This window comes from Neophocaena asiaeorientalis, unplaced genomic scaffold (assembly GCF_003031525.2).
Source record: "Neophocaena asiaeorientalis asiaeorientalis breed wild unplaced genomic scaffold, Neophocaena_asiaeorientalis_V1.1 scaffold698, whole genome shotgun sequence".
NCBI classification, from domain to species: domain Eukaryota; kingdom Metazoa; phylum Chordata; class Mammalia; order Artiodactyla; family Phocoenidae; genus Neophocaena; species Neophocaena asiaeorientalis.
The window spans coordinates 277,541-304,051 of NW_020171993.1; the positions used below are offsets into that span (position 1 = coordinate 277,541).

At 36.0% G+C, this 26,511-nt stretch overlaps 1 protein-coding gene across 1 annotated transcript in view; it reads left to right on the top strand.

The window, feature by feature from the left end:
• The window catches only part of KCNH5 (potassium voltage-gated channel subfamily H member 5), a 321,016-nt gene that overhangs the window by 56,022 nt on the left and 238,483 nt on the right, over positions 1 to 26,511 (top strand). Inside the window, exons 5-6 of the mRNA XM_024748382.1 lie at positions 4,804 to 4,919; positions 10,014 to 10,406. Of these exons, the coding sequence (XP_024604150.1) occupies positions 4,804 to 4,919; positions 10,014 to 10,406 (509 nt within the window). The remainder of the gene's footprint in view (positions 1 to 4,803; positions 4,920 to 10,013; positions 10,407 to 26,511) is intronic.

Here is a 26,511-nt window from a genome sequence, read left to right on the forward strand (position 1 = left end):
AGCAGGTGGAGGAGACGTCGGCTGCGTTCCCTTCTGATTCCCCGATCCCCCGAAGGTCCCTCTTCTTCCCTGCTGATCCCCTTGCTGTTAGTGGGCCCCTCCAAGTGTGGGAACCTCTCCCCTCCCCCAGCCCCCACTTAGGTGTGCTGATCCCATCCTGCCTCCACTTTTCCTCCCCCCGCTCCTTCCCACGTCTTACCTCATCACGTGGGGATTCCTCGCATCCCCTTAGGTGTCCGAGGTCTCCCACCAGCGCCTAGTAGGTGCCCTAGTTACAAGGAGATGCTAACTCCACATCCTCCTACTCCGCCATCTTGACTCTGCCCCATCTTATGGTTTTTCAGTAATATATTTGATAAACTAATCTGCTGAGCAGTGAGGACAGAGGGGTGGCATAGGGGTCTTGAGAAAAATGCTAACTGTTTAGAACTGAGGACTGCAAGAAAGCCCTAACCAGAGACAAAAAGATCTCTGAGCAGTTCAGGGAGTGCATCTTTTTGTGCTCCCTTGGATTTAAACGTGAAACAAAACATTCCTCAGCTTTGCATTTGTTTTCCAGCTCCAAGGGCATTTTGATATCAAAGCTCGTAAATGGTTACTTGATTAGGCCACTGCCTTTGCTTTCTCTAGCAAGAATCCTTCCCAAGTATTTCCTCCTAAACTTCTCTCTTTGAGTAAGTCTGAGTCAGTTTGACAGCTGTCACCACCTTTTTTTTTTTTTTTTTTTTTTTTTTTCTAGCAGCTCCCAACTCCTCTTTTTGAGGGAAAAATTATAATCCTCCACACACTTCCTCCTCAACCCTCTACCACACTGTTTCTACCTTCTCCAACCCAAAGCCCTTCTTTCACAATACCAGTGAGTTATATTAGTATCTGCTAAGAGCTGAACATATTTCCTTCTTTATATTCTAATTTTAACTACATATAATGTGGGATGCTGTGTTAATTTCTATTTAACTTTTCTACTAATGTTCTCATTCATTCATTTAAAAATTTTTCTAGTGCCCAGTATGTGCCAGTCATGGAACTAGACAACCAGGGATAGAAAGAATAAGATCTGGCACCTAAAAGTCATATCATGCTGCAAATTCCCTTTTCATCTATATTTAAGGGTGGTCTCACTCAGAATACACTGTGTGAAAATTTTTAGAATGAAGAGTTAACATTTTTCTTTCAGTTTCATTCTGCTGTTTAATCAATGATAGTCCTATTTTTACCATGGAGAAAAATGTTGGTGTTTTCACAGTTTTAAAACTTTTTCTTCCTTTAGGAAATTGAAATAAGGTAAAGGGATGAAGTATTTCTTGATTTTATTGACTTCATGTGTAAAATGAGATACACCTACACAGGCACATTTGTTTCATATTTAAATGAGGAACTGCTGCTTCCTCATTAGGAAACAGTAGTGTGTGCTCATGATGCTTGAAATAGAAAACCAGAGGATGACAATAAGCTTTCATCATCATGTTTCTCCTTCCTCACAAGTTTACTTCTTTTTATGATCCTAGAAAAGGAGAGAACACATAGCGTTTGATGATTTGTGTTCTTCCATGTGTTATTGAATTCATTCCTTCAATATCTCCTTTTATTTTTTGAAAATATTTTCTGAATAAACTTTATCGCACACAGGGAATGAAACTGGGCTTCTCTTTTAATCCAATAATGAGATGTACTAAGAGGTGCAACATTATCTATCTTAGAAATATGAATCTTCAGTAAGTATAAGATTGACTTGTGGGAATTCCCTGGTGGCCCAGTGGTTAGGACTCTGCCCTTTCACTGCTGAGGGCCTGGGTTTGATCACTGGTCGGGGAACTAAGAGCTTGCAAGCCTTGCAGCACAGCCAAAAGAACAAAAGAAACTGAAATCAAGATTGACTTGGAAGTTTCTAGAAATATTCAATGCAATTTTAATACTCATTTGATGCAGAAGAGAAATGATCAACAGGAAATATTTTAACATAACTGTTGCCAACATAGTTACTGTCATCTGAAGACATCCTCACCATTTTAACCCAATAAAGCAAAAACCAAACCAAAACCCAATGATAATAAAACATATTTCATGTTTATGTTCATGATAATACAAATGGAGCTTATTTTTAAATCTTATTTTAAAGTTACAAATAACATTTAATTAATTAGTCAGTCAATTAAAGGCCTATTTTATGGCAGGCCTCTACCAGGTGCTGAGAATGGAGAGGTGATGGTAGTTTAGTGGGAGTGACGGACATGCTTATCAACAACTGCATTAGTATTGTTAGTGCCATGTGAGGTATGTATTCTGTGGTGTGAGTACACAGAGGAGAGTGCATCTCTCTCATGAGGATCCAGGAAGCTACCAGTGGATCTCAGAATGCTTTAACTGAGTTTGGGGGTACCAGTAAGCATTAGCCAGACAGATGGAGAGGGCAAAAGCATTTCAGGTAGACAGAGTGGTTATAACATGTGAAAGCATGAAAGCATTGAATGTCATAGGGTGTACAAAGAATTCCTGGTGGATTGAATTTTACTTTTGCATTTGTTCTTTTAATTTGTTACTGATTTTAGTGAGGCCAGAATACAGAGCGTGTATGAAGAAGTGGAAGGAGATGGAAGCAGAGCAAATCTTTAGGGTCAGAAACTAAATGACATGTATACCAAGGATATTCAGTGTTATCCTGAAGGCTTCCAGGGATCTCTTAAAGAACTTAAAATGGGAGAAATGCATGGTAAGATTTGTGCTGTAGAAAGGACTCTGGCAGCAATGTGCAGAGTTGTTTGGAGAGTATGTGGTCAGAGAGCAGAGGCAATGGTTTTTAGGAGCTACTGTCTAACTCAGGTGAAAGATGATATATTGTCTAACATATTAGGGTTGGAGAGGGGAGATTAAATTTGAGGGTATTTATTGATAAGTTATAGTCTGTAAGTCCTGGAAGGGATTGGATATGTGTGTGGGGGATGGAGGTAATAGTGAAGGAGGATGGTGAATCTCAAGTTTCTGATTCGGACAGCTGGAAATATCATGGGGCCATTCACTAAGACCAAGAATACATTAAATATTGCAGAGTTGGAGATGGGGGGAGAAGGTGATGATAAGATTGATTTTGAACATGTTAAGAGTAGAACATCTGAGTAAGAGGTGGCCAATGGCCAATTAGATACATAGGTCTAGTGCTTAGAAGAAAAATCTAAGTTGGTGATATAGATTGCATGATGGTCTTTTGCATTGATGTTGAATTCTTAGAGAGTTGGTGGCATATCTGGTGCTTCTTTGTTTCTCCAGCACATTGCACAGGGCAAGCCTTAGGGTTGCTTACAATTCCCAAAGCCTAACATTTTCTGTTCTAGTCACTAGGATGGGGGCCCATTAATGAAAAAGAATAAAAGATCTTCTATTAACCAATGCCAGTTTACTTTTTTCCCCAATCCAATTGTTGATACCATAGAAAGAGCTAAATTGGTGGGGCAGTACAAAGCCTAACTGAAGTCAAAGTTAGATTGAAGAATAGCAGTAAAGTATAATGTCACTTACCTGGTATGGTTTGAAAGACATTTGGTTGGTGCCTGCCCAGGATTTCTTCTTTCATTTTCTGTCACATTGTCTTGAAAGTTCATCATTACCATTAGAGTCATTGCATTGGACCATCAGGGGTTTTCATTTTTAAGGAGTTGTTTGGTAAATACCCTAGTTAAAGGTAATACCATGGAAACTATCAAATGGTCTTAATGGAGTCCATAATAGATTAGAGCTTTTTGGGATACCTAGAGAAAGGATAATTGAGATACGAGCAGAGTATGGCTTGTTTTGTTCTACTTGTTCATGTCTCATTGACATTTCCTTGAAGTTAATTAGCTTAATAATGAAAAATTAATGATTTTAATATTGGAAATAATGGAAGAAATTTCTTTCCTATTAAATTCACATTCCTTCCCCTCAGAAGTTAAGGTTACTACTCTTTTGGAAAACATTATTAAGGATTCTAGATATTCCAAAAATAATCTTTAAATATCAGTGAAATTGTTAATAAGAGATAACCTTTGCTACGTTACAAAGAAGATGGAGGTGTGTGATAAGAACCATAGTTTGTGAGATTTGTTGAAATTGGGCTTTATTCTCTTATGTGTATATATCTTCACATAAGTATACGATAGGACTGTTTTTATTAGGGTAATACTACCTGCTATAGTAAATAACCCCCCAAATTTAAGTGGTTTAACACAATAGAAGCATATTTCTTACTCATATAACAATCCAAGGAAGTTGATCTTTGACATGTGGCGTTCTTCTATGCACTGATTCAGTGGCTTTGCCGTCCCCTGGGATTTTGTCACTTGCATCCAATTGGTAGAAGGATGGAGAAAGTATGGAGAAGTTTCACTTGCTTCTTAAGTTATTGCATGCATGGATGTGACACACGTCAGTTCTGTCTCAATCCATTGGTGAGGACTAGGGACAGGCCCACACCTAGATGCAACAAATGCTGGGAAATGTATTCCTGACTGGGCAGCTGTTTCCCAGTAACAAACCTATACAATGCAAGGGGGAGGACAGAATCTTGTGGACAACTAGCTACCTGGCTATAGGGACTATATGATAGACATGAGCAAAACACAAAGATCACACATGAAAATTACTTACTATTTTATAACTGCACTTGAAATATATGATGATGTCTGTGTAGAAATTAAGTGCTTTAGATTGATACTTTTCATTAGTTCCGCATGTTATGCTATTTCTGAGATCCCTTGACTATTAGCAAGAATGTAGGCTTCCATATTCATGACATGTGAAAAACTGAGACTTTCTTTCCTTATTTTTAAGGTTGGACAAAATTTGCCCGATTGACACGGGCTTTGACAAATAGCCGAAGTGTTTTGCAACAGCTCACGCCAATGAATAAAACAGAGGTGGTCCACAAACATTCAAGACTAGCTGAAGTAAGTGCGAGATTAACTTTACTTCCCAACATGGTGGTGGTCATACATTTTTTCCCCCACAAATGTTTCAGTTATTTGAAACATTTACTATTATAAATGGCTATTATTTTACAAACACTTATATGCTAATTGATTTTTCCTTGTAGAATTATAGAAATTTCCTATATTTCCTTTTATGCTCTCCTACTTTGGAAATGGGAAGGTAATTTGTGACATCCCAGGTGATGTCTGTACAGAATGAGGTTTTCTTTGAGCAAATGAGATAGGGAGTTCACTCATTCGTTAATTTATGTGTGCAGCACACACTTATTGAGTGTTTGCTCCATGCTTGGTACTCTGCAAAGGATGTAAAGATGAATAGGCCATCGGCCCTATCATCAAGGAGTTAAAGATCCAGCAGAGGAGGGAGGGGTTACCTGAATGAGATGATACCTGGGCTGAGTGAATCTTTTTCTTTTTAATTGAAGTATAGTTGATTTACAATGTTGTGTTAGTTTCCGGTGTACAGTGAAGTGATTTAGTTTTATATATATATATATATATATATTATATAGATAATATATATATTATATGTACTCTTTTTCATATTCTTTCAATTATAGGTTATTATAAGATGTTGAATATACAGTAGGACCTGTTGTTTATCTATTTCATATATAGTGGTGTCTGCTAATCCCAAATTCCTAATTTATCACTTCCCCACCTTTCCCCTTTGGTAACCATAAGTCTGTTTTCTATATCTGTGAGTCTGTTTCTGTTTTGTAAATAAGTTCATTTGTATCATATTTTAGATTCTACATATAAGTGATATCATATGATATTTGTCTTTGTCTGACTTGCTTCACTTAATATGACAATCTCTAGGTCCATCCATGTCACTGCAAATGATGTTATTTCATTCTTTTTTATGACTAATATTCCATTGTATATATATACCACATCTTCTTTATCCATTCATCTGTCAATGGACATTTAGGTTGTTTCCATGTCTTGGCTGTTGTAAATAGTGCTGTTATGAACATTGGGGTGCATGTATCTTCTTTTTTTAATAAATTTATTTTATTTATTTATTTTTGGCTGCATTGGGTCTTCATTGCTGCGCGTGGGCTTTCTCTAGTTGCGGCGAGCTGAGGCTTCTCTTCGTTGTGGTGTGTGGGCTTCTCATTGCGGTGGCTTCTCTTGTTGTGGAGCATGGACTCCAGGTGCGCAGGCTTCAGTAGTTGTGGCTCATGGGCTTAGTTGCTCCGCAGGCATGTGACATCTTCCTGGATCAGGGCTTGAACCCGTGTCCCCTGCATTGGCAGGTGGATTCTTACAGGGAAGCCCTGTACTACTTGATTTTGAAGCTACTTTCTTTTCTGCCTTCGGTTGTCCGTTGCTTTCTACAAATCAAGCTAAAGTGTAGGAGCTTGTTTCTGTGACTGCTGACTTTTGCAGTTATGATTCTTACTGGGTCTTAACTCATTCAGTTTTTCTTTCTTTGTTAACACAGTTGGGCAAGAACAAGAGGAAAGAGACCATAGAGAGGAAATTTTTCTACCTTAGCACCCTGAATCACTCAGGATAGTTTTTTTCTTCTATATCAAATGGAAAGTTCCTTTCCACTTGACAGCTCATCATTTTTACTTTTACTTTTGAGGAACTTTCATTCCTGTTTCTTCCCATCTGATTTTTTTCTTTTTTTTGCTTTGCCTTTTGATTATTGTTAGTTTCTTTATCAGTCATCCCTAATTCACAAACCTGATTCAAATACCAAACTGCTCTCTGTCAGGTCTTAGGCTTGATTTCAGAGAACATGTGGAAATAAGAAGGTTTTCAACAAAGATTTAGTCTGTATGTGCTCTTAGATCTTCAAAGACTGACCTAAAAGAAGCACCAAATTAGCAGAAAGATATAGTTTTGCCAGTTGTACTCAGAGTCATATAATTTGCTCAGCTTGAGTATTTGGATTTGCTGTTAAATTTCAGGCTCTTTCACTTTTTCCAACACATATAAATTTTATCTTAATTCCACCAGGCCCCCTAAATTTGGAGCTGATCCCCACTTTCAAAGATCCTGGTCTCCATGTAGGCAGTTCATCTGTTTTCCACAGGTCCTGACATCATGCTGATTTCAGCTTCTCACTTGTATCCGTGGTACTGAGTCCTTTAGAGTCAGTGAGCTCAGATATTCAGAGAGAAAGCATATATCTGTTTCAGTACAAAAATACATCAGTAAATGTGATTTCATCCCCCCTCTACCTAAAGCTTATTGCTCCTGAAAGTACAAATGAAATAACAAAGCGAAGAGTTGTTCCTCACTGCCTTATAAAGGAGTCCTAGTGATGGGGCTGAGATTAAAGTCATGCTCTGCATATGAGAAAGCTCAAAGCTGCAGCACTTAGTGAGTCCCTTTCTTTGTTGTTGTTGCCATTCTTCTCCTCGCCTCCCTGCTCATTCTCCTCCTTCTCTTGTAGCAGTTTTGGATTGCTTTACAAATGCAAGTCACCTTCCGAAGGACTGGGTTATGAATGTCTAAAGAAATATAAGACAAGGGTTTTTATTTTGAACTGTACATTATAATCACCTGGAAAGATTTTGAAAATATAGATTCTCTGGGAACCCACACAAGATGAATTTAATTATTTTCTGGCATGGGGTCTGAGTATGAGTATACTTTATTTTTTAAAACTTCTCCAGAAGATTCTAGTTTGTAGCCAGATTTAAGAAATACTGAACTCAAGAGTGATTTCATTCCATCTCTAGAGGAGACATCTTACATTTGTCCAGGGTGTTGAGCGGGGCCGACTTGTCTATTAACACAGTGTGTACGGCCCACATGATGTTTGAATTTCTACTAATAGTAGAAGGAAAAAATGAACTTTTAGGTAAAAGAATTTTGAATATATAATATTAATTTATTCATCTTTGTAAAAAGACAGTTGTAAAATATAATTTTTATTTTATTATTTTTAAGGAGGAAGGGGTCTAAGAAGGCAAAAATACCCAGGACCCATGAAGGTCCTAATGTACCCTGGCACTGAGTTTATTTTCTAAGTACGATTTCTTTGTGCTCAAACTATAGACTGTGGTAAAATATTAACATTGAATATGAAGGAAATTTTCATGTTTAACACAGTGAAATTAGAATGAATAGGTCAGTGGTTGAAAAGTGAAAGAGAGGCCATGGTTCTGTATGATTCTGTGTATGTAATGCTTTGTCTCAACATGAAGCTTACCTGCCTGTAGGATAATTTGTTGCTGAGTAATTTAAGACCTTATGGGAAAAGTATGACTCGGGCACTGATAATGAGGATAAATATGTAAAAATCTTTATAAATAGTTCTTATAACTCCCAAAGTTAAAGCAATAATTATAATATACACCTAAAGAGAATATCAATGATGTTCTTCACATTTTAAAATAGCAATGATTATATTATATGCTTAGTTTTCAGTTATGTACGTTCTATTTATGAGAGACTTTTCAGGATAAATCTCTCTCAAGTTTCAAAACATGCTAGTATACTTATTTTGCTTTGTAGCGTAAGAATTACATGCTAACAGGTGTTTTTGTTTACATCTATTTGCACATTCACAAATTTAGTGCATTTATGATTTTATAATTTGAACTTGTTGACTCCTACTTTCTGGGTCCCATTAGTCCTAGGGACACTACATACTTGGCTGCATAAGATGGTAGAGCTGCTGAAAACATTGTTTATCAAAGTCCCACTTACAGACTCCTTAATACATAGGTTTACTCAGCTTTAGCTTCATTGATGGCATGGAGCAGAGGTCTCTGACCTGCTGCTTCAACTCCTTTTCACAATTTCCATGTTCCAGGTTCTGGAAGGAAGTGCTAAGTCCTGTGTTTGTTACCTTTGCCCAGGGTTGCCCAGACCTCTGCTTTTGTTCTGTCATCTGCTTTTTCTCATTGTCTCTTTAATGAGACCTAATCAGAGTAAGTCAAGGTTCATATAACATTACATTGAAATTTTTCCATTTGTCGAAAAGGTATGGAGAAGCAAACCTGAATATTTAGTTTTTGTTTTTTTTTTTTCCCTAAAGGGAATTTGCCTCTGGGCAGGAAATCCAATATTCTTTAAGTCCTGATTGTAAGGAAAAAAGGGAAAAGCAGGTTATAACATTTACACCCCTGATATTGCTGTGCCAGTCATTAGGGCCCTGGCTGAGTCCCACACAACCGCAAGATCACCATCAGTGGGGCCCTGGGGTTCAGCAAGGCCGTCAGAATCAAAGTTATGCTCCTTGAGGTGCCAAATATGTGAAGAATGGATAATAGTGAGTCATGCAAATAACAGTTGGGCAGTCAGTGAGAGATGTGTGATTCTAGGCAAGCCTGCCATGTGAGTGTGCAGAACTTGCAGAAGTGGGTGTCCAACAGTGCTGTGGATCAGTGTTGGTGCTGGAGGAGGTCATTGAGAGCATGGGACTGCGGGTTGACCCTTCAGCTGGACCCAGGCAGTTGGAGGCTCCTTACCCCCACCCTTGTCCTTGGAATGTATACTCTGCTTACCATTCCCACAATGGGGGCCATTTTCAAGGATGCAGGCTTGAGAGAGTAAGGTGTTGTTGAGACCTTCAGGTGTTGTTGTGACCTTCAGTCACGCCTCTATATGTGACTGAACCCAGTTAAGGCTTCTGTATAAACTTTTAATATTTGGTGGGTGGGTTCAGAGATCTACTGGTCTTGTGGCTGCCCAATAAAAGCCTTGTAAGGGGCTTCCCTGGTGGCACAGTGGTTGAGAGTCCAATAAGTAAGTTCCCTTGTATATTAAAACTGCCACCTACCAATCTGGAGTGGTCTGCCTCTTTCTTTGGGGACCAGTTTTTGAAACAACAGTTGGCCACTGGAGAGAAAGCCAGAGGGAATAGCAGACAGATCAACTTTGGTAGAGAGACTGGACATGGAGTGACTTTGAACAAACCTGATACAACTTAGGAGAAGAGGGAGATGAAACTACAGAGCCTGACTGGCCTTGAAACCAGGAGTCATGATTAATAGGCTGTGGTTTGGCTGCCAGTAAATTTGAATTCAGTACTAACTGTGCAGAGATGTCCAGGTCATTATATATACATTTTCTCTCTTTTAGGTTCTTCAGCTGGGATCAGATATCCTTCCTCAGTACAAGCAAGAAGCGCCAAAGACGCCACCACACATTATTTTACACTATTGTGCTTTTAAAACAACTTGGGATTGGGTGATTTTAATTCTTACCTTCTACACCGCCATTATGGTTCCTTATAACGTTTCCTTCAAAACGAAGCAGAACAACATAGCCTGGCTGGTGCTGGACAGTGTGGTGGATGTTATTTTTCTGGTTGACATTGTTTTAAATTTTCACACGACCTTTGTGGGACCTGGTGGAGAGGTCATTTCTGACCCCAAGTTGATCAGGATGAACTATCTGAAAACTTGGTTTGTGATCGATCTGTTGTCTTGTTTACCTTATGACATCATCAATGCCTTTGAAAATGTTGATGAGGTAAGTTTCTTTTTCTTTTTAGTACTTGAATCACATGTTTCGAGAAAATTAGGATAAAAGGAGTTTACAGATAATCCAAACTTCTTTTGAGCCACCACTTTCAATCTTCATCCTACTAAATACTTGCTGTAAATTATCATATTTTATTACCTTATAATTTTCATCTGCTTTTTTTTCTTGATTTCTGGTTGAAAATACTAATTACTAGAAAAATGGCTATGGTTGGAGGTTGTGGTTGAAAGAGGTGGAGGAGAAGAAAAGCCACAGCATTTGGAGTCAAATATGGTTTATGAACTAGATAATTGATTGAGAGGTGATGTGTTTTGATGTGTGTTTTGGTTTTTTTTTTTTGAAAACTGTGGCATTTTAAAACTCTGTGCACCCATAGGTCTTTTGACTCCTCCTCCTCCAGATAGCAGTGCTTGAGTTAACAAAAAGATACAGAAAATTTTATGGAAGAAAAATTCTTGAATTTTTGCCTTTTTGGTTTCTTTTTTATAGTTTTTGCTTTAAATTTTGTCTAAGTACATTTGTGATTAGAGACTATCTTGGATGACTTCTGATGTCTGGTCACATTCAAGATTCTGCTTATTCAATGTTATCTGCACAATGAGAAATACTTAAAACGTGTAATATCTTGGAAGACCATTTTATTCAGAGCTTCTTAGCTTCTAACCTAGTAGTAGGTGATTTTCAACTTGCTACATGAAGGATGTATATAAATGAGTCAATATAGAATGTATCTATTATTAAACTATGTTCATAATAATAATTACAAACTTAATTTCCCTGAAGATTTTACTCTGTCCTCATAGACTGTTCAGATGGAAAATTCTGCACTACATTGTTGTCATCGTGTGTGTATTTGGGAAGTAGTTTACAAATTTTCTTCAGTAACTTTTTCCATAAAATCTCTGCATTCAATCCACTTTAATGATATTAAAAATATTTCCCTGAAAGTTAAGTATAGACATTGTATTTTGATGCTGTACACGTAATTGTTACTTTAAAAAGTGGGGGGAAAAAAGGAATCGTAGTAATTTGTTTTCTAATTTTAGATTTTACCTACATCAAGCTTTTTAAGGTATATTTATTTCTTCCCTGTTTACCTTCTGGAAGGGTTGAGAGGGGTTAATTTTGAAAATGCTAATCATATGATAAGAAGATAATAAGTAGTATTTATATGTTCACTTACTAAATGGATTAATATATTAAGATCAATGCATTAAGATTTCCATTATTTAGAACATAGGCATAAAGATTTTAATAAAAATAATTAAAAGATTGGTTTAATTCATAGAAAAGTGAATACATTAAACATTACATAATAATAAATGCATTTAATATACCATACAAATACATGAAGAGATCCTCAGACTTACTAATATTAAGGAAAATGCAAAGTAAACCTACAAACTACACTGACATACCATCATTTACCACACACACTAGATTGGTGAGAAGGTGGCTAAGGATGTGCACTGCTCAGATCTCCTTTCATGAAAACCTGCTGCATGGAGCACAGTTAGGGGATTCCTGGAAGTGGCTCCTGGTCTGAGAAAGCCAATCATTCATTGGCATTCAGTGATATCACACTATCACACTGGTAGCTTGAAACTGGCCACAATGGGAGTATTTACACCCAGAAAGTCACAAATGCTATGAATAAAAACTTTTCTTTAACTTTCTGTGGAGTTAGCTGTTAGTCATTTACCAACACACCACTGAACACAGTTGACTGACACCTGCTGTGGTTTTCTGATCTGCTGCAGGTCACACATCGAAGCCATATTTCCCCAACGTTGTGCCCAGCCAGTGACTAAGAATGGTGGTAACATTATGATTAGTTTACTCCTGCTCAATAAAGAGCTCCTCTATTGAGCAACTTTTGCTCTGGGACTCCCCATTTACCTGTGCTGTGGTTGAGTCTCTCTCTACACAATTCTTCCTCCCCTCTTCACAGGTTTCAAATGGCATTGTGGTCTGAAGGCTCCTCCCTCCTCCGTTTCTCCTTCATAGGCATTTATCTCAGTAAAGGTCTCGCATATCTAACCCTGACTTGGCATTACTCTGTCGGGGACCTGAACTGATGAAGCGATGGGGTGAGGCCTCTCATACATTGCTCAAGGGAATGTTGGTAAAACTTCCATGAAGAATAATTGGCAATATCTCATTTTAAAAAAAGAGAAGACACTAGGGGCAACCACTAGGGGCAATCCCCTTGTTTAAGGGATTCTTTGTTATTTGCTTCCATCACCAAACAGCAAGATTATGTACCTGCCTCTTGGTTTTTCAATTTTAGGACTTGTCTTTGACTTCTCACTATGGAATTTGAAGTTTTAGCCTCTTTCTCCCTACCCTAACTGTATATATGCACTATTTCCATCACCTCGTTCTCACAATACAGGTATACCATCCTTTTGGTTCCATAAATAGTAGGTATTTATATCATTACTACTACAAATATGCTATTTATAGCTGAACCTTCAACATGCTGTGATTACTTTTCCTTTTCTGCACTTTCCATTTTCCTGAGAGTTGGTTTTATCATTTGCTTAGTTTTATGTACTAATCACTAACTCAATCGTTAAGCTCTATGCCAGTTGTCTAAATCTCCCTCCAGTACATTGATACAAGTAATATTCTGTCAACATCATTTTCTTAAACAGATCTCTCTACACTCTACCCTCCCACCTGATGGACAGTTTGGCTAGCTGTAACATCCTAGGCCAGAGATATTTTCTCCTCAGATTTTGAAAGACACAGCGCCATTGCAGTCTACCTTCTAATAATTCTCTTAAGAAACTTTAAACCATTGTGACCGGTTTTCTCTTTCTGGAAATTTGATGTATCTTCTCTGTCCAGGGTTCTGAATCTTTCCAGTAATATGCTTTAGTGTAAGTCCCATTTGCATCAGTTTTGCTGGGTACTGACTGGGTAGCCTTTTTCAATCTAGAAAAGCATGTCTTCTGTTTTGATTTTTTTCTTATGATGATTTTCTCCATCCCTTTCCCCCCTCTTTTCCATTCTCTCTCTTGCTGGAATTCCTTTTGTTCTTATACCTACTAGACTTCTCCTCTGATTCCTTTTTTTTTCTTCCCTATTTTCCAATCCTTTAGATTTTTGCTGTACTTTCTGGAAGATTTTCTCAACATTATTTTCCACCTTTTCTTGTAACTAATAATGCTTTTTTTTTGCTTAAAGTCTTTTTGGCTTAATACTAATAGAGCTAAACTAGCATTTGTATACTATTTGATATATGTATTTCTATTATTTAACTTTTTATCATTCTAGATTATTATACTCTAGTTGTGTCTTTTATAAATAGTCTATACATTCTAAGAGTCTTTCTAACTGGGAAGTTTAGTCTATTTACACTTATTGTAATTAATTACCTTTTGATTTTCTTAGAGCATCTTATTTTCCATTGTAAAATGCTTTTTCTTCACTTTTCTCTGTTTTTATTTTTGCTTCTTTTCTGCTGTCTTTTGGATTGATTGAATTTTTTAAATCTCCTGGATTTCCTCTACAGGATTAGAAGTTTTTCTGTTAATTGATTACTCTTAATATTTTTAGCATCAGTATTTGACTTATGAGTATCTTTGCCCTTCTAAATAAATCAAGGGCTTCTGTTTACCTTCTCATCTTTCAAACTAGTATTGTCTTATATTTTGGCTCCATATTATTTTTAACTTTCTCTTTCAATTATTGGAGGCCTTCTTTAGGACATGTTTGTTGTGAGTCTTTGGGATGGTGATTCTGGGTCTCAGTTTCCATATCTGTAAAAAAAAGGGAAGGAATGCTTGACTTTTTTACTTCACACAACGGTTTTAAGGAATAGATGGGAAAACAGATATGAATGATTTTTGTTTGTAGAATTGTGCATGTCTGAGGGGATATTATTATTTCATTTGTGTATGTCTGTTTCCTCAGCTTGGTGATAAGCCCTGTGATATTGAGGGATGTGTTCCATCTCCTTGGTAGTCCTTCGTTGCTCTTAGTACATATTGGTGACTCACTGACCTGAAGCAATAAAGTGTTAGCAAGGTTTTAGTAGACTGTACAATGACATAAAACAAAATAGAACTTAAAAATGAGAAATTGAGCTAGTGGTGGCTTGGGAATAGGAGAGTATGAGTCTGAAGATCACAATTTAATCCTTTGACATGCTACGAGTGCAGAATGACTTAGAGGACTTAATAACACTTTTTGTATTCAAGATTGTCTCAGTCAACATGCTCTCTTAAGGCAACTTGATTGACTAGGAATTCACGAACTGGGTATGACATTCTTTAAGAGAACTGTGAGGATGGGAAGACAGAATCCATTAAAGGAAATAATTCTGTTTGAAAAGAAGTACATAATGTAAATTTCCTAGAAACCATAACAGGGGGTAAAAGATGTTATCACCAGGAATCCAAGAAATAGAAATAAGCTCTTTTGTAGCATGCATTTGAATACAGCTCTGGGAGGTTAGGGGGAACTGAATTATAAGGCATCAGAGAAAAATGGGGCAGCTGCAGGTAACACACAGTTTGGTAGCCTGAGTGGACTTAGGAAACATGGGGAATTCAGGGGACAATGAGTAGTATTAGTAAGTGGTAAACATGATAAACTAGGTTAGAACAAATTAAAATTGGAAAAATGATCACTTATATATTGTTTCAGGAGACAAAATGATTGGGCCAGTGACTGCTAAGTGGAAGTATTATAAATATTTTTAATTTCCAGGGAAGTTTATGGAAAATAATTTTCTAAATTATTATTTTCTTGAATTATGCTTGTCAAGTGGCCACATGCGTTGTTTCATTTTAGCATATCTGTTTACATAGCAAATTTTTATCTCTTGTCTAGTTATCAAAACAAGAATTGGAAATCAAAGAAGCTAATTATACTCAAAGATTTTAGAGGCTTTTTGTCCCCTTTTGTGGAATTTCAGACACTCCACCAAGAATAACATTTTAGAAATTGCTATTTAATACAATTTGATCACCATTACTTTTTTTTTATTAAAGCCTGTAGGTAATTGAAATAATGTTTGAGTGGTATAGGTAAGGATTACATAGTATTTTTTTTTGTTTTACTAGTTTTAATCTTATTAAATGCATAGAAACATTGCCAAGTCTACCTTAGAACTGATTGATTTTTCTTATCAATGTGTTTGCTCAGTTGATAATAGACTTTTTTAAAGGGCTGTTTTAGGTTCACAGCAAAATTGAGAGGAAGGTACAGAGACTCCCCATACAGAGATTGTCCCCACATATGCATAACCTCCCCCATTATCGACACCCCCACCAGAGTGAAACTATATTGACATATCATATTGCTAAAAGTCCATAGTTTACAGTAGACTCACTCTTGGTATTGTACATTTTATGGGTTTTGACAAATGCGTAATGGCATATTGTAGTATCATACAGAGTAGTTCACTGTCCTGAAACTCTGTGCTCTGCCTATTCATCCTTTCTTCCCTTCTAACCCCTAGCAACCACTAATCCTTTTATTATCTCCACAGTTTTGCCTTTTCCAGAAAGTCATATAGTCGGAATCATACAGCAGGTAGCTTTTTCAGATTGACTTCTTTCACTTAGTAATATGCATTTAAGGTTTTTCCATGTCTTTTCATGGCTGATAGCTCATTTCTTTTTAGTACCGAATAATATTCCACTGTCTGGATGTATCACAGTTTGTTTATCCATTCACCTACTGAAGGCTATCTTGATTGCTCCTAAGTTTTGGCAATTATGAATAAAGCTGCTATAAACTTTTGTATGCAGGTTTTTGTGTAGGCATAAGTTATCAGCTCATTTGGGTAAATATTAAAAAGCATGGTTGCTGGATCATATGGTAAGAATACGTCAGTTTTGTAAGAAACTACCAAACTATCTTTCAAAGTGGTTTTACCATTTTATGTTTCCACCAGCAATGAATAAGAGTTCTGGTTGGCACACGTTCTCACTAGCATTTGGTATCATCAGTGTTTTGGATTTTAGCCATTATAGTAGATGTATAGTGGTATCTTGTTGTTTTAATATGCAATTTTCTAATGATACATGAACATCTTTTCATATGCTTATTTGCCGTCTGAATATCTACTTTTGTCAGGTGGCTGTTCAGATCTTTTGCTCATCTTTAATGGGGTTCTTAATTTTCTTATTGTTGAATTTTAAGAGATTTTAAAATATATTTTAGATAATAGTCCTTTATTATTTGCAAATGTCTTTTGCAAATATTTTCTCACAGTCTGTAGATTGTCTTCTCATTCTTTTGACAGTATCTTTCACAGAGCAGTTTTTAATTTTAATGAATTCCAGTTTATTAATTATTTGTTTCATGAATTATGCCTTTGGTGTTATGTCTGAAAAATTATCACCATGCCCAAAGTACCTAGATTTTCTCCCACATTATCTTCTCAAAATTTTATAGTTTATGTTTTATGTTTAGGTCTGTGATCCATTTTGAGTCAATTTTTGTGAAGGGTATAAGGTCTGTGACTAGATTCATATTTTTTTGCATTGGATGTCCATGTCACCATGGACATTTGTTGAAAAAAACTATCTTTTCTTTATTGTATTGCCCTTGCTCCTTTGTCAAAGATAAGTTGACTATATTTATGGGGGTCTATCTGGGCTCTCTATTCTGTTCCAGTGATCTATTTGTTTATTTTTTTCCACCAATACCACACTGTCTTGATTACTATAGCCTTACTATAGTTGAGTGTCTGTCCTCTGATTTTGTTCTTCTCCTTCAATATTGTGTTGGCTATTTTGCACAGTTTTTATCCCTCCACATAATCTTTACAGTCAGTTTATTGATATACACAAAATAATGGGATTTTGACTGAGATTACATTGGTAGCTTTAGATCAAGCAGAGAAAAATTGACATCTTGACAATATTGAGTATTTCTGTCCATAAACATGGACTATTGCTCCATTTATTTAGTTCTATTTTGATTTCTTTCATCAGAGTTTCATAGTTTTCCTCATATATATCTTGTACATTTTTTGTTAGATTTATATCTAAGTTTTTCATTTTTGTTGTGCTAATGTAAATGGTATTGTGTTTTTAAATTCCACTTGTTCATTCTTGGTATATAGGAAAGTGATTGGCTTTTGTATGTTGATCATATATCCTGCAAACTTGCTTTAATTGCTAATTAGTTCCAGGATTTTTTTTTTTTTTCTGGGTCAAGTTGTTTGGATTTTCTGCATAGACAATTATGTCATCTGCAAACAAAGACAGTTTTCTGTTTCCCCATCCCAGTCTGTATACCTTTTATTTCCTTTTCTTTTCTTATTGCATTTGCTAGGACTTCCAGTATGAAGTTGAATAGGAGTGGTGAGAATAGACATTCTTTCCTTGTTCCTGATCTTAGTGGGAAAGCTTCTAGTTTCTCACTATTAAATATGATACAATATGATATAAGCTGTAGGGTTTTTGTAGATGTTCTTTTTCAAAATGAGGAAGTTCCTCTCTATTCCTAGTTTTCTGAGAGTTTTTATCATGAATAGATTTTGTCAAATGCCTTTTTTTGCACCTGTTGATATGAATATATGATTTTTCTTCTTTAGTCTGTGATGTTATGGATTCTATTAATTGATTTTTGAGTGTCGAACCAGCCATGCATACCTAGGATAAATCTTACTTGGCCATACTATATAATTATTTTTATATATTGTTGGATTTGATTTGCTAATATCTTGTTGAGGATTTTTGTATCTATGTACATGAGAGCTATTCTTTTGTAGTTTTCTTTTCTCATATTGTCTTTGCTTTTGGTATTAGGGTAATTGCTAGCCTCATAAATCTGGGTTAGGAAGTATTGTTTCTGCTTCTACCTTTTGGAAGAGATTGTAGGCAATTGGTATAATTTCTTCCTTAAATATCTGGTAGAATTCACTCATGAGCCCATCTGGGCCTGGTGCTGTTTTGGAAGGTTATTAATTTATTGAATCAATTTGTTTAATAGATGTAGTTCTCTTCAAATAATCTATTTTTGTATGTGTGTGAGTTTTGGCAGATTGTGTCTTTCAGGGAGTTAGTCCATATCATCTAGGTTCTCAAATTTACGGGCATAGAGTTGTTCATATGATTCCACTTTGTTGTTGTTATTATTATTATCCTTTTAATGTCTATGGCATCTGTAGTGACATCCTCTCTTTCATTTGCCATGTTAGTAATTGTGTCCTCTCTTTTTTATTTTTCTTAGTGTGGCTAGAGGTGTATCAATTTTATTGATATTATCAAAGAAAAAGCTTTTAAGATTTTGTTGATTTTCTCTACCGATTTCCTGTTTTCAATTTCATTGATTTTTGCTATATTTTTAATATGTCTTTTCTTCTTGTTACTTTGGATTTAATTTGTTTTTCTTTTTCTAGTTTGCTAAAGTGGAAATTTAGGTTATTGATTATAGTTTTTATTGCTTTCTAATATATGCATTCTAAGTTATATATTTTCCTCTAAGTACTGCCTTGCTGCATCCCACGAACTTTGTTAAGTTGTATTTTCACTTTCAGTTAATTAAAAAAACATTAAATTTTACTTGAAATTTTCTCTTTAATCCATGTCTTACTTATAAGTGTGTTGTTTAATTTCCATATATTTTTGGATTTTCCAGGTATATATCAGTTATTGATTTCTAGTTTAATTTCATTGTGGTCCAAAATCAGGTATTGTATGATTTCTATTGTTTTAAATTTGTTAAGGTGTGTTTTATAGTGCAGGATGTGGTCTATCTTGGTGAATATTTTACGTGACCTAGAGAGGAATGTGGGTTTTTGTTGTTGTTTTGCTGTTGTTGTATAAAGTAGTCAAAGATGTCAGTAATAGCCAGCTAATTGATGGTGCTGTTGAGTTCTGCTCTGTCCTTACTGATTTCTGCCTGCTAGACCTGACCATCTCTGACAGAGGGATATTGAAGTATATGATAGTGGATTCATTTAATTTCTCCTTGCATTTCTATTAGTTTTTGCGTCACATATTTTGATGGTCTTGTTAGGTGCATACAATATAAGGATTGTTATGTCTTCTTGGAGAATTTACCCCTTCATCATTATGTAATGCTCCTGTTTATCCCTGATAAACTTAGTTAGTCTGAAGAGTATGAGACTTTTAATGCAATGAAATGTATTATCTCTGGGATGATTTTACCTTCTATATGGGACTTTCTTAGTTTCTTATTAGCCTGCTTTAAAAACTTTTGCTGCAATTTTAAGTCCTATATACCTCCCAGTTCTTCTCTGCTTAAGAAAGCACATTAATAACACTGGTGCTTCTAATAATAATAAAAAACCATTTATATTTTTATTGATGATTGGATTAGTGGTTTATCAACACTTGTCTTTCATCTGTGTGCTCAGGGGAAGGTTTATGAGCGACCCTATTTTGCAACCTTCAATTCTACTTCAAGTTAAGAAGTCAAATCCAACAAAGATCTTTAGAAAACTAAGGGTTAGACCCTGTGCTCATTTCTGGAGGAATCAAAATTAGACCTTATGCTTCCTCAGTGCAAAGACTCTGTCTTTCTAATAGCCTGGATTTGCAGTGCCTGACACATAATTGCCATACTATATATATTTCTATTAAAGTGAATGAGGGATTGAAGCTTACAATGTTTCCTAAATATACCTGTTTCTTGTTAGTAATGGAAAAGTTAGGGCCAAAGGGCAGTCTTTGTGGCATAACCTTATCTGTGCCCCAGACTTCTTCATTCAGACAGTAGGGCGTTATCCTTTGGCTGCTATGCTCACCTCTCTGTTCATAAGTTCCTTTCCATGAATATTCTCACTTAAATAATCTTCCAGTCATATGACCTACACTGCTAGCTTTCCATACATGTTTAGAGCTTACCTTAGGGTTTAGGTTCCTAAGCTGAGATCTCCCACTAGGAGTGCAAAACATTGTAGACTAATGGATACAAAGATGTACAAGGCAAAGTCACTGAACTCAAATGTACCTACCTTCTAGCTTGAGAGAAAAACTTTCTCAAAAATTATTCAAGAGTGTGAATAAAGGAGTAGTGTGAAGGAGGAGATGAGGTAAGGATTTGGAGAATGGGTAAGAGTCAGCCACAGGTTTCAAATTGGAGGATAGTGGCAGTAGGCTGAACTTTTAAATTCTATTCCAAGTGGAGATTGGCGGTACAGAACGGTAATAAACAGATTTAAAGATCGATGTCTTTTTTATATTTGAAAAATTTGGTGATACTCCAGGATATATTCTTTGCATTAATTTTCTACAGAGACAAAGCAGTCTGCCTAACTGAGGGAATTAGCTTTGGGAGGATAGGAAGTTGCAAACAATCAGGATAGCAATAGGATTCCTTTATTTGATTTTGTTGCTTACAGGAATAGAAATTTTTATCCGAACTGATCTTCATTCATGATGAAGGCTTCCTATTGTTAAACATTAGGGAATAATTCTGACATGGCAAAGAAGGTTGAAATATACTGCAATATGTATACTCTAATCCTTAAAATTTTTTTGCCTTAACTATCTATGGATACTTGCATAGAAATTGCTCTTTATCTTTCTGCATAGTAATTATCACTATGCTTGAGAATACATCATTTCCTCACTCTTCTTTGAAGGAAGTTCTAAACCTCCATCCCTACTCCCTTTGGTCTTTCTATTACTTCATTTTATTCCATGATTTTATCTCTGCTTTCACATAACACATGCTAACTCACAAGGAACATGTTTATCTTTATATTGGAATTTTTCATCTTTAGGAAGTTTGTTTATTAGACATTGTGGATAAAGGGTTAACAAAACTATTTCTCCTTCTGCATTGACAGATTTTACCTTTGATCAACTGTCTTCCTTGGTTCTCCCAGGGACTGATGAAGGAAATATGTTTCTAGACTGTATTACTTGTTTAAAAAAGATCTCTGATTTGTAAATTACATCTGGACTATGAAGAACTTTTAATGAGCTGTAAATAACCTGATGAGGATACCACAGCTTAAGGGTTCCCTGATTGATACAACTCCAAGCATATCCCTTGTGGAATTCTGAAAGCTATACCTGTGTTGTTGTTATAGGTGCTGGGTTAGGTGACATTTAAGCCTAGACCTGAAAGATGAATAGGATTAACTAGGCAAAAGGAGTAGTTAGCGGGTGAGGGAGAGTGTTTTTAAAATTCACTTTTGGAGACCCCACCAGGTGAGAGAGAATATAAAAATTTTGAAGAAAGGAAAGACATTTTCTATAACTGGAGTACAGAGAGCAGAAGACAGAGATGCACAAGGGAGACTGGAAAAGTAGGCAGGGGCAGGTTGTGTTAAGGAGTTTGGATTATTGTAAAGGTGGCAGCAAGTTACTGAAGGTTTTAAAACATCTCCCAACCTGGTTTGCTTGTGCATATATCATGATATTTGAAAAAAAAATCGAGACTTAGGCAATATAGCTCTTTTTTGCTGCATATTTTGATCATGCTTTATATTCACTCTGGACCAATGGATATTAATGAGAACATTTTTTTTCCATAATAAGAAGCATTTAAAATTAGTATATCATGGATATTGCTTAAAACAGATGTCTGTCTATCTATCTATCTATCTATCTACTATCTATCTACTATCAATGTACCTATCTACTTCTGCCACTGTGTATTGATAAGAATATAAATAGACTAAAACAGGTGGTAGGTACAAGTTATTTAAATTGAGTTTCTCTATTGAAGCATATTAACTAATGCAGGGAGTAATTAATATTATTTCTCCATGGATCTCTTGGTAACATGAGTAGGAGAAATGAGTTCTGAATAGGAAGGAGGCAATAGAACTTGTTATATGGGTTAGAGATGCAGATAACAATTGTAGTTTGTTACATTAGTTTTCTTTCAGTCTTTAAGTTGTACTCTACAAAAGGAAATGGGAATGGACTATTTAGTCATTCATGTACAAAATCTACTTAGACCCCAATGCTTATAAAACAGAGTGGTTTCTATATAATTGCCTAATATTGTGCTACACATGAAGATTAAATAGCTATTAATTATTAATTACAATATCAGTGCTAGAGGAGTCAGAAATTATTATGAGAGATTTCTGTATTGCTTAGTTTATTCTTTAATTAATGTATTCATTTTCTTAATAAATATTTGGTGCTTACACTGTGGCAGGGAGTTCTAGAGTGTGTGCTAGGGATAAAAGAATGAACAAAACATGATATGAATACACAATCAGAAAGACAAATGGCACGAAGGGAACATACCTGGTCCTTTGAGATTATATAATGAAATGACCTGCTCTAGACTAAACCAAAACAGATTTTAGAACAACGGAAGCTATATGATTTTAAACTATGAGTGACTTCAAAAGATAACTCTTATATAGTGTTCAGAATAGAGTGGACGGAGTCAAATGAACGCCTTAAGATTTATTAGAACACTTCCATAGGTCTAGGAGAGAGATGCTAGTAGCATGGTTTAAGATGGTGTCAGTGGCGATGAAGAAAAGTGAATAAATTGGAAAGATATTTAGGAGTTAAAGTTAATAGGGTTTTAAGATAAATTGGGTATGGGAGATATCAAAGAAAGGGGCAACATGAATACTTCTTGGTTTCTGGTTTGTGTAATCAAATGGCTAGTGCTTATATATTAGAAAAGAACCAGGGGCAATGTCTGGAATGGGAAGGTGGAGGGGAGAGTAGTAACTTTTTTTTTTTTTTTTTAATGGGAGAGACATGAGATATTTAAATGTCTATGAGAAAGATGTAGTTGAAGGGGGAGTGGCTGGATTTTTGAGCAGAGGAGAGAAAGTTTAAAATATAGTGGATAGATGAATTCATAAGAAAAGTAGTAAAATTGCTAGGTAGTTAGGAGATGTTTTGAGATTGATGATAATGAATTTCTAGTGGAATCAATCTGCCCTATTGTATTACTTTCTTAAGCAGTTCTTATACACAGCCCTGAAGAAAGCTGATAATTGAGTTAGAATTAGGGTTTTGATACAGGTTATAATGAAGAGACAGACATGCTAAGGAATTCAGTATGTATGGTCGTGTTGAAATTATAGGGCCACATAAAGAAGAAAATGGAAAATGGAGGGGTTAACAGATTGGGAAAACGCAGATCTGTCAGTAGACTGGAGATTCAGTAAGGTTGAATGTTGATGTAATTGGACGGTTTAGCTCAACATAGAAGAAGATATGGTTAGAAAACAAGATGGTTCGATTCAAGATTTCAGAGCCGGAAAACGTTTTAGATATGAGAAATTTCAGATTATGACCTCGGGAGTGGGCATCTAAGGAAAAGTGAAAAGATTGTTGGAGAAACTGCGAGGCCATGTTTTCAGCAGGGTCATCCACGTGGAAACAAGTTATGCAGGGTGAGGGCAAGCTTTAGGTGAGGTTGGATTTAAGAACTATTTAGGAGGTATATGAAGTAATAACTTGGAGTTCTTTGTTCTCATGGAATATTTACTGGCATAAATTCTTGCAAAGCAAAATAGTGACACGTTTCCCAATACAAAAGGTAAATAATATCTAACAATTGCATATTAAAATTTATTTTATATATTCATATCTTACCTATTTGGAAGAATGTCTTGTTAAAATGAGACTTCTGTATCACATATCTATGTTGCCCCCATTTTAAGTCAAACAAGTATGAAATACTGTGTACATAAATACATGTGCTTTCCTCACATTTGTATCAGTTAGCTTTTTTTTCCCACGTAACAAACTACTCCAAAACGTTATGGATAATAACAATCACCATTTATTAAACTCACTTTCCTGTGACCTGAGTGATTCTGCTGACTTTGGCTAGATTTGGCTTATCTCAACTAAGTTTACCCATACATCTGTGGTAGGCTGCTGAGATGGCTGGTGACTAACTGATCCCAGATGGCTCAGATGGATGTCATAGGGCTGCTCCTATGGTCTCTCATCCTCCAAAAGCCTAGCTGCCATTCTTCATATGGCAACTTAGAATGGCCATGGGTTCTAAGACCATGACTGGAGGCCATGCTTCTTGAGGTCTAGGCTTGGAACTGGCACAGTGTCACTTACACCACATTCTGCTGGCCAAAGTAAGTCATAAGGCCAGTCTAGACTGAAGTCAAGATGGGGAAATAGACCCTATCTTTTGATGGGAGAGGTTGCAAAGTCACGTTGCCAAAGGGTATGGATGCAGGGAAGGAAATGACCCGAGCTATTTTTTTCCAAATAATCTACTACACAACCTGTGTGTGAGAATGCTAGATGTAGGTGAAAAACCAAACAACTGGATGTTATAAGTCTGTACTCCTGCTCTCTCACCCCCACTTAATTGTCATGTGTCCTTGGACAAGAGAGTTCTTTGATCATTCCTCTTTTGTTTATAAAGCAAGGGTGGAAGAAGGTAGCAAAGAATACTAGCTGAGTTATCTGCCTGCTATCCTTAGTGATCATCAAATGAGAGAATTGATTTGTATTTTAAATGCCTTTATCATTGTAAGCCATTATTTTTGTGCTGATTACATCCCACATCTCTCTAATGTGGGAATCCACAAAACTGAAGAGTTAATAATGCTGAGATATCTCCTGGATATTTTTCTTTATGCTCCTATGGCCTGAGGGGCTTTTCAAGTAAGGAAACCGGCTAGAAAGGAAGGCTGATGACTGAAAGTTCTCCATTAACCCTGCTGTGATCTATTATGCATGTGATGTGTTTGATATTCTCTTCCAGCAGTGGAACCCCAGGGATTTGTGAGCTAAGAGCTCAGAGGTTGGGATAGAGGTAGAATGCCACTGGGGTGCAGAGGAAGCCACAGGAAGATCGGAAAGCATGGAGTGAAATTAGGCAGAAAATGAATGAGCAGACAAAACTGGTGGAAAGCACAGAATCAAGAGGTTGTTATAAAAAGGTGTTAGGACAGAAGGGAGTCATTTTATTTTGGCCTGTCAAAGTATCCAGTATTACTATATGGGTTAAATTAAAATTCCCAACAAGGGATTAAATGTAATTTGAGGAGACTTCCCTGGCAGCCCAGTGGTTAAGACTTCACCTTCCAATGCATGGGGTGTGGGTTTGACCCCTGGTTGGGGAGCTAAGATCCCACATGTCTCGTGGCCAAAAAACCAAAACATAAAACAGAAGTAATATTGTAACAAGTTTAATAAAGAGTTTAAAAAATGGTCCACATCAAAAAAGAAATCTTAAAAAAATTATGTATATAAAAAAAGTATAATTTGAGGACCAATCTAAAGGTTATGAGGGTGAGTTATAAAATAAGTAAAATCTCTTATTTTAGATAGAGTTGAATATGACACCTCTTCCCCCTCCCCAAATCACATGATGCAGAAGAAATCATTAATCTGAATTATGTACCGTGGTGAAATGTTAACCTTAACAACACAACAGTGACTAATGGATTTTCCTTAACATTGTTTTGATATTTAAATAAAACATTCTTTAAACATTACATCAATATTACATGTAGAGCTCAAGGAAGCCACTTTGACTTCTAATGACGTCTAATCCCTAAGAGTAGTTCCATTTGTATTTAAACTTTTATAAATAGAATCATGCAATATATACTCTTTTATGTCTAGTCTCTTGTTTAGTATGATACTTTTTAGATTCATTCTTGTTATTTCATATAGTTCTAGTCTGTTCATGTTTATTTCTAGATAGTATTGCATTGAGTGTAGGTGCAATGATTTATCTATCCATTCTACTGGAGATGGACATTTGGATTGTTTCAAGTTTTAAGTATTTCATCAAAGTTTAGAACAAAGTCATTAACTTTGAGTTTTGATTATAGTAATTGCAGTAAATTCTTTTGGATACAAAACAGTGGAGAATGAGATAGCTAAAAAGAACTTTCCAAATAAAGCAAACACTTCTGTATTACTCATTTTGAATAACAGTTTCTGGTTTGATAAGTAGATGAAAGGGACACTGTGGACAAATTAAAAGGTGAAACTTTGGAGTTATGTTTGAGAGCAAAAAGGAGTTTGGTTTGACTGGAGCACTATTGCTTGGCAAAGGCATGGTTGGAAATGACCTGGCAGTGTGGACAGAAATGGGGTTGTGGACCTTGAAGGCCTGTAGAAATTGTGTTTAATGTCTATAATGAGCCCCTGGAGGATATGCTCGATACTGTCTTTTAAGA